We start from the raw sequence: 18057 nt of genomic DNA on the forward strand, positions 1-18057 counted from the left end.
TCATCTATATCATGGGAAAAAAATTCTATGTTCCAAAAAATATTAAACAAAGGATTTGGAATGAAAGTGCTTTTAAACTTTAGAGATGTTGAAGGAAATTATTTCTATTAATTTTTGAAAACTCTTTTCTTTCATAAGCATCTTAAATACATCCCTGAATTGTCGCAATTTTCTTGTTAAGAAAGTGTTACACCAAAGTGTGCAGTAGAATATTTGTCATTCTGATTATATCAGTTATATCAAGTACAATTGAACAGGCTATGTTACCAAATGAGGCAGTGCTAGTGGTGAATTTATCACACAGCCCACAAAATTCATTCGCTATGAATATTCACTCTTTCTAAGTGAAACCTATGCAGCACATGAAATGTTAATTCCACATTGCAAGGAGCACTTTTTTATTATATATATACCATATGCTTCAACAATAGCTCTGTAAATGAGGAGAAAAGTCAGTGTCATGTAATCTTTTTGTTCCCTTTATACTTGTACAGTATCAGTTGGAATAACATGTTCAGTCTTGGACACTGTTTAAAGAAAAAGGTGGGCCAATTACAAAGAAATCAGTGAAGATTATCAGAAATCTAGAGAAAAAAATTATTCACTATTAAAGGTTCAGATAAATCATAGAATCGATAAGGTTGGAAAAGATGTCAGAGACCATCAAGTCCAACCTGTCACCCAACACCTCGTGACTACTAAACCATGGGCTTCAAGTGCCACATCCAATCCCCTCTTGAACACTGTCAGGGATGGTGACTCCACCACCTCCCTAGGCAGGACATTCCAATGGCCAACAGCTCTTTCTATGAAGAACTTTCTCCTCACCTCAAGTCTAAACCTCCCCTGGCACACTTTGAGACTGTGTCCTCTTGTTCTGATGCTGGTTGCCTGGGAGAAGAGACCAACCCCCACCTGTCTACAACCTCCCTTCAGGTAGTTGTAGAGAGCAGTAATGTCTCCCCTGAGCCTCCTATTCTCCAGGCTAAACAACCCCGGCTCCCTCAGCCTCTCCCTGTAGGACCTGTGCTCGAGACCTCTCACCAGCCTCATTGCCCTTCTGAGCCTCAGTGGCCTGAACTGAAGAAGCAACTAATGTCATCTACCTCATATTGAGCAAAGCTTTTGATACTGTCTTACACAACATAGAATCATAGAATCACTAAGGCTTGAAAAGACTTTTAAGGTCATCAAGCTCAACTGTAACCCAGCCACTATGACCACTAAACCATGTCCTGAAGTGTCACATATACATGCTGCTTCAACACTTCCAGGGATGGCAACCCCGCCACTTCCCTGGGTATCCTGTTCCAACATCATTTACTTCAAACAAGATAAACATTAATTTGACATATGGACCACTCAGTGGATAAGGAGTTGGCTGGAAAGTTGGCTGAAATTGTTGCAATCAACAGCTTAATGGCGTAATGGACACTAGTAACAATCTGGCATTTCTCAGAGGCTGGCATTTGGACTGGTGTTGTTTAACATCTCTGTTGGTAATATGGGCAGCGGGATTGAGTTCATCATCAGTAGGTCTGCCAATGACACCAAGCTGAGTGGTGCAGTCAACACGCTGGAGGAAAGGGATGCCACCAGAGGGACCTTGACTGGCTTGTGAGGTGAGCCTATGCAAAGCCCATGAAGTTCAACAAGGCCAAGTGCAAGGTCCTGCACATCAGTCATTGCAATCCCAAAAACAAATACAGGCTGGAAAATGAATGGATTGAGTGCAGCACTGTCAAGGACTTGGGGATACTGGTGGATTGAAAGCTGGACATGAGTGAGCAGCTCTCACTCACAGCCTGGAAAGCCAGTGGCATCCTGAGCTACAAAAAAAGAAGCATGTCCAGCAGCAGTTCAAGAGAGGTGAGTCACAGCATTCATCTCTGAGACCCCCAGTCTAAGAAAGCCATGGACCTGTTGGAGTGGGTTCAGAGGAGAGCAACAAAGATGATCAAGAGACTGGAGCACCTGCCCTGGTGAGAGTTGGGAGTTGTTCACCCTGGAAAAGAAAGGGCTCCAAGAAGATCTTTCCTGTGTCCTTTCAATACTTAAAATGGGCTTACAGGAAGTAACAGGCTAATCAGTGTAATGGGTTGCGGCAGATCCCCTCCCCACCACAGGCAGAAATAACGACTCAGACAAAGGGATTGCAAAAGTGATGAAAGTTTAAATAGAAAGCGGTGAATGTTACAGAAAACCCAAAGTGCAGTGACAAAGAAAGATCCCATCCCCACCTGAGGGTGCATCCAAAACCCCCAGGGCTCCTTCTTCCCCCTCCCTCTGCTGGGCTAGTCTCAGCTGGCCAGGCCTGAGACTGCCCATCCCCCTGTGGCCTTGGGCCCAATCAGGCCCATGGCCGGGAGATCTCTCCCCCAGTTACCAAGTCTCGGAGAGGGAAGGAAAGAGGAAGTGCCAGACCCCACCGCAAAATTTATAGTGGTGCAAGAGATTATGGTAGAAATACCTAATTTCCTGAGTCCACCCACTGGGATGGACTTCTGGCCACAGGAAACACCCCTGTAGCAGAGGGCACCCAGCCCAAACTACGACAATCAGGGAGTGTAGTGATAGGATGAAGAGTAATGTTTTTAAACTGAAAGTAAATTTTGATCAGATATTGGGATGATGTTCTTTACTGTGAGGGTGATGAGGCACCAGAATAAATTGCCTAGAGAAGCTATGGATGCTCCCTCTCTGGAAGTGTTCAATGCCAGGTTGTATGAGCATTTGAGCAACCTGATCTAGTAAAAGATGTGCCTGCCTACATCAGTGGGGCTGGACTAGGTGATATTTACAGTCTTTTTCAACGCAAACCATTCTATGATTCTATTAATGCAGTAATATAATTAAAAAGTATAAGCCAGGCAACAATTAGTCCTCCCACTTTGGAGGATTAAGCTGGGTGTGGGGACCAAATGAAGTAAACAACCTCACCCCTGTCATGGGACTAGAGATGGGATCACACCAAGATTGTCCTCAGCACACATGCCCTGCTCCAGACAGTGAAGGAACACAACATGTGAACGTTGCCAAAATTTCCAAAACTCACTGTTTACATCAGCATTTACCACATAACTCTCCTATTTACTCTTTTACTTCGAAAATATTGCTAACAGAGAGTTGAAATATTAGATCCTGAACTATATTTACAAGTAATGAAGCCATTTCTCTTTAGCTCTTCCAGCCACATGGAGTCAGTGGGTTTCACCATGGCCTTAGTGACTCTTCTGACATACTGTAAGGGACAAAGTGAGCTTTGGAAAATAAAGACTATTGTTTTGTTTTATTCCAAAGGGTTAAAGGGTTACACATTACAGACTGCCATGAAGAAAACAATAGAGTCTTAATTTCTTTGAAATTTGAGAGACTAGTCCATCTAGGTGAGGATAAAAATATTTGTGAATGTGGAGCACATTTTTTTACCCATTTAAGCTTTCACTTTTGTTTTTTATGAAAGGATATATGTCAGACCAGAATACTCAAACAATGAAACCAAAACATTCCATGAAAAACAACAACAACAACAACAAAAAAAAAACAAACCCACAATTTTCTAAAATAGTATTTACTGTGGGGATGTATTCTGGTGGTCAAAGAGTTCAGCTCATATCAGGAATCATCAATGTGTCGTAACCAGATCTGAAATAATGAAACAGACCATGTCTGTTATCCAGGCTTTCAAAAAGAGAGTGCAAGCCAAGAACAGGGGGATGGGGGGGGTGGAGGGGGAGAAGAGAGAGAGGGCGAGACAGCTCTTCATTTCTAGCATGAAACATCTGTATTTTATCTTATGTACCAGATGATGAAATTAGTTTGGAAGCCAGGAGGCACACTAGTGTAAGTTTGATTGACCAAGTGAACACACACACCCTTTCAACTGGATTGCACATTTTGCAAGTTATGGTCAGGTCTTCCTTTGCCTGTTCATTGTAAGTACTGCACCCTAAAAACTCTAAGTTCCCCAGTCCACAGTTTGGTCTACCACATTCTTCTGAAAAGTACAAAAGGGAAAAAATGGATATAGAATGATGTCTGTTTCTGCTACAAACTCAAAACAGAGTATGTGCTTCTTTACATGCAGATTATATGTGCTGTAGTAAATAACACAGCTAAATAACAGCTGGTTCTGTTTACTGTTACATACCACCCCCAATAATAAGACCAACCTCCCACAAGCAACCATTGACCAACTGCATCCCTCTTGCATAGTCTCCTTTTCCTAAATACAGAGTAAACCAAAACCAGTTAAAATGTACTGGTTGATTGAAAACAATTATTCAGGCTCTGTTAGGAGTACTTATAAGGATCTTAATGCAGCTGTACAGATAAACATATAAAGAACACAGAATGGGGAGTTGGGGGGTGGGGAGGAAGAATGGGGTGAGCAGATGGCAGTACAGAAATTAGTAGCAGGAGAGAATGGGTCATAGTCTTCCAAATGTGAAAATGTTATGACATTTAAAGTGCAGAAACAGAGCGGCATGGGAAGAGTTAGGAGACCTTTTAGGGTGTCATCCATATGTGAAATTTCAGATTGCTAGAGGCAAGCAAAATTGATTCATTATCCTGTATGTTCTTAGGCATGCCAATTTCATATTCTAGGTATTTGTAAAGTCATACCGTTGTTGTTACAAGTTAACTAGATGGGAAATTAATGGTTATTGAAGATAATGATTTACATCTCAGCACTCACAGTTTTCTTAAATTTACAGTTCATATAATTCTTCAAAATGGGAAGTCTAGTGTTTTATTAAATACATATCTTGTTTCCATTGTATTTTACCATGCCTATGTAGTTGTAATTACCTCATGGATATACGTAACCATGCTTTGTGCTTTTATTCACGACTGTATCAGTTTTGCAAGGCCAGTGCCACCTGCAGAATAAAATCTAACAAAGTAGCACTCATCCAGATCACATCCTACTATACAGTGTAAAAGCTAGACAGACCACTCCCTAAAAGGAATATGCTTGCAATTACATACAGCCATTGAACTTCATTTCCTTCTGCATTCCTCACTGAAGCAGTTGTGCCATGGTCTGATAATAAAATATACTGTAAAAATGCTCTCCTTGTAGGAGTCAGAATCTAGAAGCTAAGAGTATTGCAAGTGTACACAGGGAGCTACTTTGATAGAAACTTACAAGTTTTTTCATCCTCTTTTATTCATAGAAGAGCATGAATAAATAAGATTCAAAATTAAGAAAATAAACCATCTGAACTCTGAATACTTACTCCTGGCACTATGCAGCATAAAGACTCATTGTCCATAAGAAGTGGGTAGAGAGAGCAGGATGAACAGCACAAAGGAAAGGAGTATATTCTAGTAAGAACTCCTTTAACATAGCTGTGAGTTTAAATGAAATTAAAGAGATACCATAAGGTATTTCAAATGCAATCAATTCTGTTTAAAGGCCTGTCTCTTTAGATACAGCCATACCTCTGCTCACATGTCCTTAGATGTTGTAGAGGGTTCTATATTGGTTTGTTTGCTTGTTTAAAAAAATGCGTTTTCCAAAACAAGTGAGAAGGGTTTCACCTCTTTTCCACTTGTGCCTATGTTTTTCACACTAAATACGTCTGAGGACTTATTTAATCTTTTCCTAGATTCAGACTGAAAAGTTCTAGGAGTCAAAGTACGATCACTTAAGCAAGAAAAAGGAAATACAAAGACATTTTGTTAAATGGAGGTAAATTTTGGGGTTTGGTGGGGTTTTTTTTCCTTAATTTAGTTTGGGGTCATAGTTAAAATCAGTACTAGCCTACAGTACCAGGCTTCAGGAAATTGTGCCATTGTCTCATTCATTTTGCACATGCCCAAATGAGAAAAGAAAATAGAAAAGAAACATTTGATAGTCTTCCCCCAGCACTTTCAGTTTGATAATCCCTTGAACAGACTGAAAGGGCAAGATCAGTATGGTAGCTTCAGAGTAAACCTCAGCTCAAGCAGTTTCTCAGTTTCTAGACAGGAATAGGAAAGATTCAGCTGGGTATGCTCCAAAGTTGTTACTCATTCTGACAAAGACACAAGAATCAACATGACATTGAGTCAGACTCTGGCCTGAATAGTGTTTAAATAGGAGGTGTTTTCATTTGAAAAACCGAAACAAAAATGTAAAACTCAAGAATGTAAGTGTAATGATAAAAACAGCTCAATAGGCATGGAGAGGTCATACATCTTGGCCTTTAGAAGAGGAACAGCAGAACAGTGTAAAAGAATACAGTTTTTCTTCAGAGTCAATGTCCCATTTCTAGAATACTGATTATTTACAACTCCACATCAAAAAATTCTGGCTTCTACATTTACAAATTTTATCTGCAACCATAAGAATGATATATTGAAGGAAAGCTTGTTGAATCCTGAAGTACAAAATGGCACCTCTTAGGGGAATGCAAAACCCAACAGCTAAACCCAGTAATTCCCAAGCTATCCATTTATCACAAGTACAAAGACCAAGGAAATACATTCTGTGTTATTATTTTCCAGATTTGTATGTCTATTCTTTTGAAAGCTCTGGTGATATTATTGGAAGTAGTGTGCACAAATGGACATAAAGAAATCTTTTGCATCACATTTGTCTATTTGGGGAACTTTTTGTGATGCAGGGCAAGTTCACTTTAACTGTCTAGAATTATTTAAAAAAAAAAAAAAAGAAAGATCTAATGCTAAGATTTCTTCTATCAATACTGAAGCTGGAGCATTTAGGTACTTATATTTGACTGGAAAGCTAACATTCTTATCCCATGCTGACTATAAGAAGCCAAACTGCTTGTGCACATTTCCCTCTGGTGGCAACAAGCAAATATTACAGAAAACAACAAATACCACCAAAGAGGCAAGGATTAACTGGAAATACAGAGTACTTAACCAAAAAAATCTTTATTTTTAGTTGTAAGGTTTGAAATGTTTTTGAAACAATGAGCTCATTTAATTGTTCTTCAGCAGTAGTTAACAATTCTCTTCTGAACCTTACCTTCCTGTTATTAATCGTTTATATTACAGCAATGCTTCTGCCAGGATCACAGTCCTTTCACCCTGGCAACACATGCATCAGTAATATTTCTGGCTTGCTTCTTCACACACATAACTGATACTGAATTAGAGCACCTCAACCTACCCAGTAGGGATTTAAAAATAAATAAATAAAATATAAGCCAGGCTAAGGTAGCTGGATGCAAAGCCACAAATAAAGAAAATAAAAATTCATTTTATTTACTGCTTATCTATTAGAAAAAGGCCAATAATATTTTCAGTGGAAAAAGTGCCTTGACTAATTCTAAAGGTTTGTCAAAGCAGCTGATGGATGAATGGAAGATGTGGTCTAGTTGATTGAATAGGGCTGGGTGATAGGTTGGACTGGATGATCTTGGAGGGCTCTTCCAACCTGGTTGATTCTATGATTCTATGTGCAACTACAGGCAGACATCAGGAATGGAATCATACAGTCACAGAATTGTTTTGGCTGGAGGAGACCTTTAAGGTCATCAAGTATAAATATTATCCCAACACTGTTAGGTCACCACTAAACCATGTCCCTACACACCACATTGACGTGTCTTATAAACACCTATACAGATGGTCATTCAACCACTTCCTGGGCAGCCTGTTCCGACGCTGGACAGTTCTTTTGGTGAATAAGCTTTTTCTCATGTTCACCTTAAACTTCTGCCATTTCTTCCTGACCTGTCACTTTTTACCTGGGAGAGCAGACTGACTACTACCTCCTTTCAGGCAGTTGCAGAGAGCAATAAAGTCTCTTCTAAGCTTCCTTTTTTCCAAGCTAAACAGCTTCAGTTCCCTTAGACACCTCATAAGACCTGTGCTCTAGACCCATCGCCATCTTCATTGCTCTTCCATGGGCATACTTCAGCACCTCACTTTCTTGCAATGATAGACCCAATACTGAGGACAGTATTTGAGGTGTGGCCTCACCAGTGGTGAGTATGTGGGACAAACGCTTCCGTAGTCCTTATGCCCACACCATTTCTAAGGTAGGGTGCTATTACTCTTTTTGGCCACCGGGGTACACTGCTGGCTGGTATAGACCCAGGTGTGACCCAAGCACTGGACCCAGCAGTTGGCTTTGGCCCATAATCCAGCCTGTCCAGATTCCTCTGTAGGTCCTCCCTACCCTCAAGCAGATGAATATGAATGCCTAACTTGGTGTCATCTGCATAGTAACTAAGGGTGAACTTGATACTCTCATCAAGATTATTTAAAAAGATAAGATCATTTAAAAGATTTAAAAAGAACTGGCCACAGTACTGAGTTACAAGGAACACCATTTGTGACTGACCACCAATTGGCAGATTTAATTCCATTCACCACAGCTCTTTGGGCCTCTCTATCCAGCCAGGTTTTGGGTTGAAATTACCCTCCAACAGTTGGAAAGCAAAACTGCAATCTAATATTAAATGCAATTAATATGTACAAAATATACAATATTTACATATATTTACCATTTATAAAAAACACAAGACACACGCACACAGACAAATCAAGGGGCTACTAATAGCTTCCCCACTCCCTGCTCCCTTCCCTCCCCCTGTACACAGGGCAAGAGAAAGAACAGGGAGTTGCTGTTGGTACTTAACTACAACAAGAACACATTCAAGGTCATCAAAGCCAGCAGAAGCACAAGTTAGTATTTGCGAGAGCAAGGAAGCCAAAAAGAGAGAAAGTTAGCATACACAACTAACTTTATGCTAGTTATTAGACCAATAGGATTATTTAGACCTTACCATTATCTTCCTTTTTCCATGCAGTAGTAATTTATTTACATTCTACTACTTCCTGCTTAAGATCTGTGGAAAATTTTCCAGGCACAACCTGAAACTGCCACAATCCAGCCCCGCTAAATAATTCTATAGGTTGCTAATACTATCCATCTAATCTAAACCAGTATCTACAATAATGAGCAGTGAAGTTCATAATAATGAGCAGTAAAGTCCATATTTTCAGTTCATCCTCCATGCCAGCTATCTCAGATGTAGATAATTCAAAAGTTCAAAAACCAGGAAATAAGAAAATAGTTTGTCTCTTCATAGATGAGATGAAGGAAAGGACAGGGTCTCCCAGATGACTCAGGGTGACTCAGTGTTTGGGATTGTGTACTGTAGATTTCTCATGGATTCTTCTTTTGGGTGCAGTGTTGTACCGGAAACAGAAATTCTTAACAGCTTGTACTATACACTCTGAATTTAAACTCTCTCAGCTAAAGTTAGATATCTTTGTGTAACACACTGAGTTTCACCATTCTCTTGCATTACCCAGTATGTGTGACCAGGACCTTCAGCAGAAACCAACCATCGAACATACTTGGTGTCTCCTGAAGGAGAAAATATCCAAATGGTTTTCCCCAACAGATTATTTTCTCAAATAACAGGAACTCTATCACCTTCTCCTTTTTGTAACAAATCTGATTGTGCAGGTCCAGTTCAGTTTACTGAACCTCTGTTACTACCAACCAGGTTGCTTGTGCTAGATGTTTCTCCCAGTTTTTCAAAGATCCACCCCCATGGCTTTGAGAGTGGTCTTCACCAAATCATTGTAACATTCAGTCTTCCCTGCAGCTGGTGCATAGTAGGGGATGTGGAATACCCACTCGATGCCGTGCTCTTTGGCTCATTTTTTTACAAGGTTGTTTTTGAAATGAGTTCCGTTGTCTGATTCAATTCGCTCTGGAGTTCCGTGTCTCCACACGGTTTGTCTTTCCAGACCAAGAATGATGTTATGTGCAGTTGCATGAGGAACTGGATAAGTCTCCAACCATCTAGTGCTTGCCTCTACCATAAACACTACCAGTCACTAGCGGTGTCCCCAAGGATCAGTGCTGGGCCCCATCCTGTTCAATATCTTTATTGATGATCTGGATAAGGGGATCTAATCCATCATCAGTAAATTTGCAGATGACACCAAGCTGAGGGCAGGTGTTGGTCTGTTAGAGGGTAGGAGAGCTCTGCAGAGGGGCCTTGACAGGCTGGACAGATGGGCAGAGTCCAACGGCATGAGATTTAACATATCCAGGTGCCGGGTTCTACACATTGGCCACAACAACCCCATGCAGTGCAACAGGCTGGGGTCAGAGTGGCTGGAGAGCAGCCAAGCAGAGAGAGACCTGGGGGTACTGGTTGATAGCATGCTGAACATGAGCTGGCAGTGTGCCCAGGCAGCCAAGGCAGCCCAGGCAGCCAAGAAGGCCAATGGCATCTGTCTCGGTCCGGAGAGGGAAGGAGACACAGTTCTTTTGAATATTCCCGTGTTGTGAAATTATAGGCACAAAACAAGGCCAAAATATCAACAGCTAGACTATTTATTACATAAATAAAATGGAAATAAGAAGGGGAGAGGGAGAAGATAGAGAGGGAGAGAGAGAAGAGAGAGAGAGGAGGAAAGGAGTTATATTACCACACCCCTCACCCCCCCTGCCCCAAGGCAGTTTGAGTCTGTGGAGGAAATGTGCTGCAGGAGATGCTGGGTTTGTAGATAAAGGGTGCTGAGGCTTTGGCTGGAGAAGAGATGAGGTCCACTGGGCAGCCTAGGTCATCTCCATGAGTTGCAGTAGACGGGACTTAGGACATGGAGAAAGGGTTCAGTCTGCTTCTCCCAGGCTCCACGGCCTCTTTTCTCCAGAGCAGCATTGTCCTGGGCTTTTCCTTCCTCCTCAGCAGCATGGTCCTTCTTCTGCGTTTTTCTCTCCTCTAAGCCAGTAGTGGTCAAGTCTTTTGTACAGTTTTTAGTCCTTAGGTATGTGTCCGAGCATTGTCCCTCAGGAATTCAGGAGCCAGAAAGTCCTCCTTAGGTAAATATCCAGGTATCGTTCCCCAGGAAATCTTTCTGTGTAATCCTGTGTGTTTAGGTAGGGGTCTAGATGGAGGGGGGAAGGGCCTCCACCTTCCCCTTCTCCATCTAACCTGCCCACACACCCATTACACCCATTGTCTCGCCATCCTCCCTTCCTGGAAATGATCTTGTCCTGAAGGCGTGATGGCTGGGTCCTTGGGCCATTGTTGTAGGCCAGCTGCAGTCAGTGTTATCACGATGCAATCACAAGGTGATTTGCATCCAGGATTGGTCTTTGCACCTTCTTTCCAGTGGCTCTGCCCAACAACATATTGTCTGGGCAAGCAGCAAGTGATTTTATCTTTGTTGAGTCACACAAGGAGTTTAGACTCTTACAGCATCCTGGCCTGGATCAGGAACAGTGTGGCCAGCAGGAGCAGGGAAGTCCTTCTGCCCCTGTACACTGCACTGGTTAGGTCACACCTTGAGTACTGTGTCCAGTTCTGGGCCCCTCAGTTTAGGAAAGTTGTTGAGTTGCTGGAACGTGTCCAGAGAAGGGCAATGAGGCTGGTGAGGGGTTTGGAGCACAAACCCTTTGTGGAGAGGCTGAAGGAGTTGAGATTACTTAGCCTGGAGAAGAGGAGGCTCAGATGAGACCTTATTGCTGTCTACAGCTACCTGAAGGGAGGTTGTAGCCAGGTGGGGGTTGGTCTCTTTTCCCACGCAACCAGCATCAGAACAAAAGGACACAGTCTCGAGCTGCACCAGGGGAAGTTTAGGCTGGATGTTAGAAAGAAGTTCTTCACAGAGTGACTGCCCATCGGAATGGGTTACCCAGGGAAGTGGTGGAGTCACCATCACTGGAGGTGTTTAAGAGGAGACTGGATGGGGTGCTTGGTGCCATGGTTTAGTTGACTAGATAGTGTTGGGTGATGGGTTGGACTTGAAGGTCTTTTCCAACCTGGTTAATTCTACTACTATTCTATTCTACTAGCACATTTTGTTTACCAGATCTAGAATGAGGTAGAGTGATGTAATCAATCTGCCAGTCCTCACCATACTTGTACTTGGACCATCAGTCATCATACCACAAGGGCTTAATTCACCTTGCCTGCTTAATAGCAGCACAAATGTCACAGTCATGGATGACTTGTGTGATAGCATCCATGGAAATGTCTATGGGTCTGTCATGAGCCCACTGGCAGGTTGCATCTTGGCCTTGATGTCCTAATGAATTGTGAGCCCACCAAGCTAAGAACATCTTACCTCAGTGTTTCCAGTCAAGACCAAAATCAGAGTTTGTATTTATTGAGGAACTCTTGAAGCCAGATCTGCCTGATGGTTCTGCTGCCGTTTCTCATTAGCTTTGATCTTAGATATGTGAGTATCAATGTGTCTCATTTTCACTGGAATTCTCTTGATGGGACCAGCAATGTCCTACCACAGATCAGTAGCCCAAATGGGCTTCCCTTTTCTCTGCCAAACATTCTTTTTCCAGTCCTTTAGCCAACCCCTCAGAGCATTGGCTACCATCCATTAGTCAGTGTAGAAATAAAGCTTTGGCCATCTCTCACATTCAGCTATGTCAAGAGCTAGCTGGACAGCTTTTACCTCTGCAAATTGGCTGGATTCACTTTCTCCATCTCTTGCCTCTGCAACTCAGTGTGTTGGACTCCACACTGCAGATTTCCACCTTTCCTTGTTTCCAACCAGATGACAGGTACTGTCTGTGAACAAAGCATATTTCTTTTCATCATCAGAAAGATCACTGTAAGGAGGAGTTTCCTCAGCACGAGTTACTCTCTCCTGTGGCTGTTTTGTACAGTTAGTGCCTATTGGCCAACTTGTGATCACCTCCACCAGACCAGGTCTGTCAAGATTTCCCATTCAAGCTCTTTGTGTTATCAGAGACATCCACTTAGACCATGTGGCATCTGTTGCATGATGTGGTGAAGAACCTTTACCTTTAAACATCCAATTCAAATATGGCAATCCGGGAGCTAGAAGAAGCTGTGACTCGGTTCCAAGTACTTCAGAAGCAGCTTTTATTCCTTCATGGGCAGCTAGTATCTCTTTCTCTTTTGGACTATAGTTTGCCTCTGAGCCTTTGTAGCCATGACTCCAGAAACCAAGTGGACAGCTGTGTGTCTCACCTGGAGCCTTTGCCATAAGCACCACGTTGGACCATTGTCACTCACAGCCATGTACAGAATATTTTTAATGTCCGAATAAGTTTACACAGGTCCCAGACCCATGGCATGGACTATGTCTGATCAAAGGCTGCTTGTTGGTCAGGACCCCACCAGAAATTTTTTCTCTTTCAAGTCACATCATAAAGGGGTTTCACGATCCGACTGTAACCAGGAATGTGTGGTCTCTAAAATCCCACTGTACCTAGGAAACATAGCGTTTCCTTCTTATACATGGGATTTCATTTATCATATCCACTAGAATGTGACAGTGTACATCCTGCCACCGCACTCCCACAAACTGGATTTCTCTGGCAGGTCCTTTCACATTGTCTCGCTTAATGGCGAAACCTTCTTTCAGGAGATTTTGTTACCTTTCTCAAAGGCTTCTTCAGCAGTTTCACCCCAGATGATGATTTCATCTATGAACTGAATGTGTTCTGGAGTTCCACCTTTCTCCAAAGCATCATGGATCACCACATGACAAATTGTTGAATTGTGTTTCCACCCCTGGGGTTAATGATTGAACACATACGGGATTCCTCTCCAGGTGAAGGCAAACTGAGGCCTGCATTCATCTGCTATGGGAATAGAGAAGAAAGCATTGGCACTGTCTGTGGTAGCATACCATTTGGGCTCTTTGGATTCCAGCTCATACTGGAGTTCCAACATGTCCAGTACAGCCACACTCATGGGTGGAGTCACCTCATTCAGGACACAGAAGACACCTGTCAGATGGCATTCTCCATTTGGCTTTTATACAGGCCAAACTGGACTGTTCAAAGGTGAATGAGTTTTGCTGCTGACATTCTGCCCTTCCAACTGACGAATGAAGTTACAAATGGGTGCCAAAGAGCCATGGTTGGTTCTGTACTGCCTGTGAAGCATAGCTTGAGAAGCAAGTGGCAGTTTCACATCCTCTGTCTCATGCTGTCCCCCGGTGTCTTCTCTGAGAGAACATTTTCTTGCATGCCTAATTTCCTGTCTGGGTACATTAGCTGACTGTATATTATTCTTATCTCTATCATCATTCTCATCTTCATCCTCATCTTCTTCATCCTGCTGTGTCCCAGGACTCCCAGCTAGAATCCTCTGTTGGATCACCTTAAGGTCAGAAGCACCTTCCCTGATTCCTGATCTTAAAATCCTTACCCTGTTTTGCATCTTCATCTTCCATTGGTGGCTTCACTAACTCAGTAAGACTTCTAAGACAAACTTCCTTTTCCTCTTCATCACTTTGATCACTGTCACCTTTCTCAGCTTTCTTGGCTTGACGTCTGGTCTGCATTTCTGGTGGAGTATCCTCAAAGTGGTCATCTAAGACTTTTTTGTTTGTCTTTGCCTTTGCTTTATGTGGAGGAGGATTTGGAACTGGATCAGAAGGATCCATAGCACTCAGTTTCACAGGACACCAGTTCTACTTGGAAAGACCCAGCTGGATCAACAGAAGCAGTTGGCAAAGGCACAGCATTACCTGGCTCTCTTTGGGCCCCTGTTGATGCTGCTGGGCTTGCTTCCATTCCTGCTGCTGCAGGTGGAAGTCTCCCTGCTTCCTTAGCCCCAGTAATGGCTGCTGCTGGTGGAGTCCCTGCTGACGCCATTAGTGCCACTGGCACAGATTTGCCAGCACCCTTACACAGTATACTCTGTTCATATTGCATTTAACCCAGCGCACTTCTTCCACCTCATCATTACGAGTGATTTTACCATTTGGGTGATTGCTCACAGCAGTGCTCACTGCTCCCATTTGTTGTTGGGTAGAGGCTGCTGGCAAATCTGCTGGGCTTGCCGCTGCATGCACAGGGGTTCCAGGCACAGCCGCTGCTTGTGCAGGGCTTGCTGGCATAGCTGGGCTGCTGTGGTTTTTGTTGTGGTTCAAAGCAGTTTTTCCATTAACTCCTGCCTGCCTGCTGCTGTCACTGCTTCAGCTTCTCCTGCCTCTGTGTCTTCCTCATGGCTAGAATTGCTTGCATTAGACACAGATCTCTTAGGTCTTTTTCACCATTTAGAGACAGAGCAATTAGCTCTGTGTCTCTTGGGACAATGCTATTAACAGACCTATTATTACCACAAATTTAGGCATAATGAACAGACCATCTTCAGATTCAAATCACCTAGATAACTCAGTGACAGGAACAATAAATTCAAAATACTCAGAAAAAACACTCAACAGTTACATTGTTATATCCCACCAAACCAACAAATCTAAGGCAGTAATCACCAAAGTTTCTTAACTTGGATCTAAACCAAAGGAAGAGTTTATATACAATCCACCTGCCAACCTGGTCAATCAGTGCAGAAACAAACTATTTATAAAGCATCACACTTAAGACAGAGTATACCAAATGCCACAAACCCCAAAACAGCTTCCTTAATCTGAGCGCTAACTAATCAAGCAAGTAAGCAATGCCCCTTGTTGGGTGCCAATTAAATGTGATATCATGTGTTGAAATTACCCCCCAACATAAAATTGCCAGACTAACTTACTTAGAAAGCAAGTGAAGCTGTATTTAAAAGCAAAACTACAATCTAAATTAGAAATGCAATGAATATGTACAAAATATACAATATTTGCATATATTTACCATTTATAAACAACAAAAGAACCCCCTGGACAAATCAGGGGGTTACTAATAACTTCCCTTCCCTCCCCCCTGTACGTGGGACAAGAGAACGGGCAGAGAGTTGCTGTTAGTACTTAACCACAACGAGAACACATTCAAGGTCAGCAATGCCAGCAGAAGCACGAATTAGTATCTGCCAGAGCAAGGAAGCCGAAAAGACAGAAAGTTAGTGTACATATATAAGTTTTATGTTAGGTGTCTGTCTGTCTCGGTCCAGAGAGGGAAAGAGACTCAGTTCTTTCGAATATTCCCGTGTTGTGAAATGAGAGGCACAAATGAGGCCAAAATATCAACAGCTACACTATTTATTACATAAATAAAGTAGATGGATCAGAAGGGGAGAGAGAGAAAATAGAGAGGGAGAAGAGGAAAGGAATTATATTACCACACCCCTCACCCCCCACAAGACAGTTTGAGTCCGTGGAGGAAAGGTGATGCAGGAGTTGCTGGGTCTGTAGAGAAATGGTGCTGAGGCTTTGGCTGGAGAAGAGATGTGGTCCTCTGAACAGCCTCTTCAGCTCCATGAGTTGCAGCAGGCGGAACTTAGGGTATGGAGAGAGGGTTTGGTCTGCTTCTTCCAGGCTCCATGGCCTCTTTTCTTCGGAGCAGCCTTGTCCCAGGCTTTTCCTTCTCTCGTGCTTTCCTTCTCAGTGGCATTGTCCTTCTCCTTTGTTTTCCTTCATCTGTGTTTTCCGTCTGTGTTTTTGCTTCTCCATTTTTCCTTCTTCTGTGTTTTTGGTTCCCTGTTTTTCTGCTGCTGAGTCAGTAGTTGCTCATGCCTTTTATACAGTTTTTAGTCCTTAGGTATGTGTCGAAGTATTGTCCCTCAGGAAATCAGGGGCCAGGTGGTGAATGCATTGTCTCACCATCCTCCCTTTCCAGGGTACTTGATGGGTGGAGATTATCTTGTTTTATGCATATTCCCAAAGGTGGCCTCGGTCGTTGATTTTATCTTTGTTGAGTCACATCAGGAGAGACAAGCTTTTAGTCTCTCACACTGTCCAATGGGATTATTTAGACCATATAATTATTTCCCTTTTTCCATCCAACAGTAATTTATTTACATTCTACTACTTTCTACTCAAGTTTTAGGCACAGCCTAAAACTGCCGCAGTGTCTGAGATTGGTATGCTTCAGGTCATTTAGCAGTACTATTGCAAAAAATAATTATTAATATTTTTGTTATTACTCCTCTGTCTGCTGCCCCTATGCCATGTTATTCACATACCCACTTTTCTATGAAGTGTATTTCTGCTCAGTAGAATGCTCACCATTTCCCTTTGTGAGAATGGACTCTATGTAAGTCTCCTACTTGCTCTTTTTTACTGGAAACATTTGATTTTATGACTTTCATTCAAAACATCAACATTTTAAACTAGCTTGCCATAGTAGGCAGAATAAAAAAAGTGGAGCAATACACTGGACAAGTCTAATGGATACTGTCAGGCAGTACAACAACTTACATAAATTGGCAGGATGGACTGGATGTGCTGAGGTGCAAAGCTCAATCTAAAACTAACTTCTAATTTATTCTTTTTATTATATTTTCACCAAAATACATAGGCTACTGCCCCCCAAATAATTAATTCTTACTCATCCAATTACCTCTTCTTATAACTGCTTAGATCAAATGCAGAGCTGCATGCTAGGACCTACCACATTGCACAGGAGAGTTTCTCTGTCTTGAGTATGATCCTCAAATCTCATCTTGGAGCTGAGTAACACCAAAGTCTATGTTTTCTGCAGGCATAAACCTTCCATTTGGTGGGCAATAGCAGACAATAGTTGCTATTGGGGAGCACTATTTAACAAACCTTCTTTCCAAGCATTCATTTTGCTCTCCTTCCTACACAACAGTTTTCTCCCTTACTTACAAGGCAATGGTCTTCTGCAATCAGCTAGTAGAAAATCTCCATGGAAATACCTCACTACACCAAATCCTCCAAATACACATATATATGTTCTACTTCTTTCAGTTTGTAATCTTATTAGGATTACAGATCTGGGCTTGCTTTTGGAGCACTGTGTTAAAACTAATATTATTAAAATAGATTATTGTTCTGATTTATGAGTCCCAAACCACACCTTAGTGAATCTTGGGATGAATGTATTTTCCTTTATTGCAACTCTTACCATTTAAGAGAATGGAATTGAACACAATCATCAAGTTCTTCAACTTTATAAATTAAAAAAATTTACAAAGGAACATTTTTGAAACAGCGTGAAAAATTGCATAGGAAATGGCCCTCCTTAAGGGATGGGAAGTGAACAAACAGCCTGTAAGTCAGCAAAAAATTTTGTAACTTTTCTTCCTTTTATCCCAGATAAAAAAAATAAAGTGCAGTCCTGTGACCCTTCCTGTAGGACCTGTGAGAAATCTGCTGATGTATGTACTTCATGTCCAGAAGGTAAGACATGTCAGCTTTGGGTAAGATTTGCAAGAGGCTAAAATA

At 42.1% G+C, this 18057-nt stretch overlaps 1 protein-coding gene across 1 annotated transcript in view; it reads left to right on the forward strand.

Annotated features, from left to right (window-relative positions):
• The window catches only part of PCSK5 (proprotein convertase subtilisin/kexin type 5), a 292051-nt gene that overhangs the window by 259813 nt on the left and 14181 nt on the right, over positions 1 to 18057 (forward strand). The window contains exon 28 of the mRNA XM_054178077.1: positions 17929 to 18012. Coding sequence (XP_054034052.1) covers positions 17929 to 18012 — 84 coding nt within the window. The remainder of the gene's footprint in view (positions 1 to 17928; positions 18013 to 18057) is intronic.

The sequence above is a fragment of the Dryobates pubescens genome, chromosome Z (genome assembly GCF_014839835.1).
Source record: "Dryobates pubescens isolate bDryPub1 chromosome Z, bDryPub1.pri, whole genome shotgun sequence".
In the NCBI taxonomy this organism is placed as follows: domain Eukaryota; kingdom Metazoa; phylum Chordata; class Aves; order Piciformes; family Picidae; genus Dryobates; species Dryobates pubescens.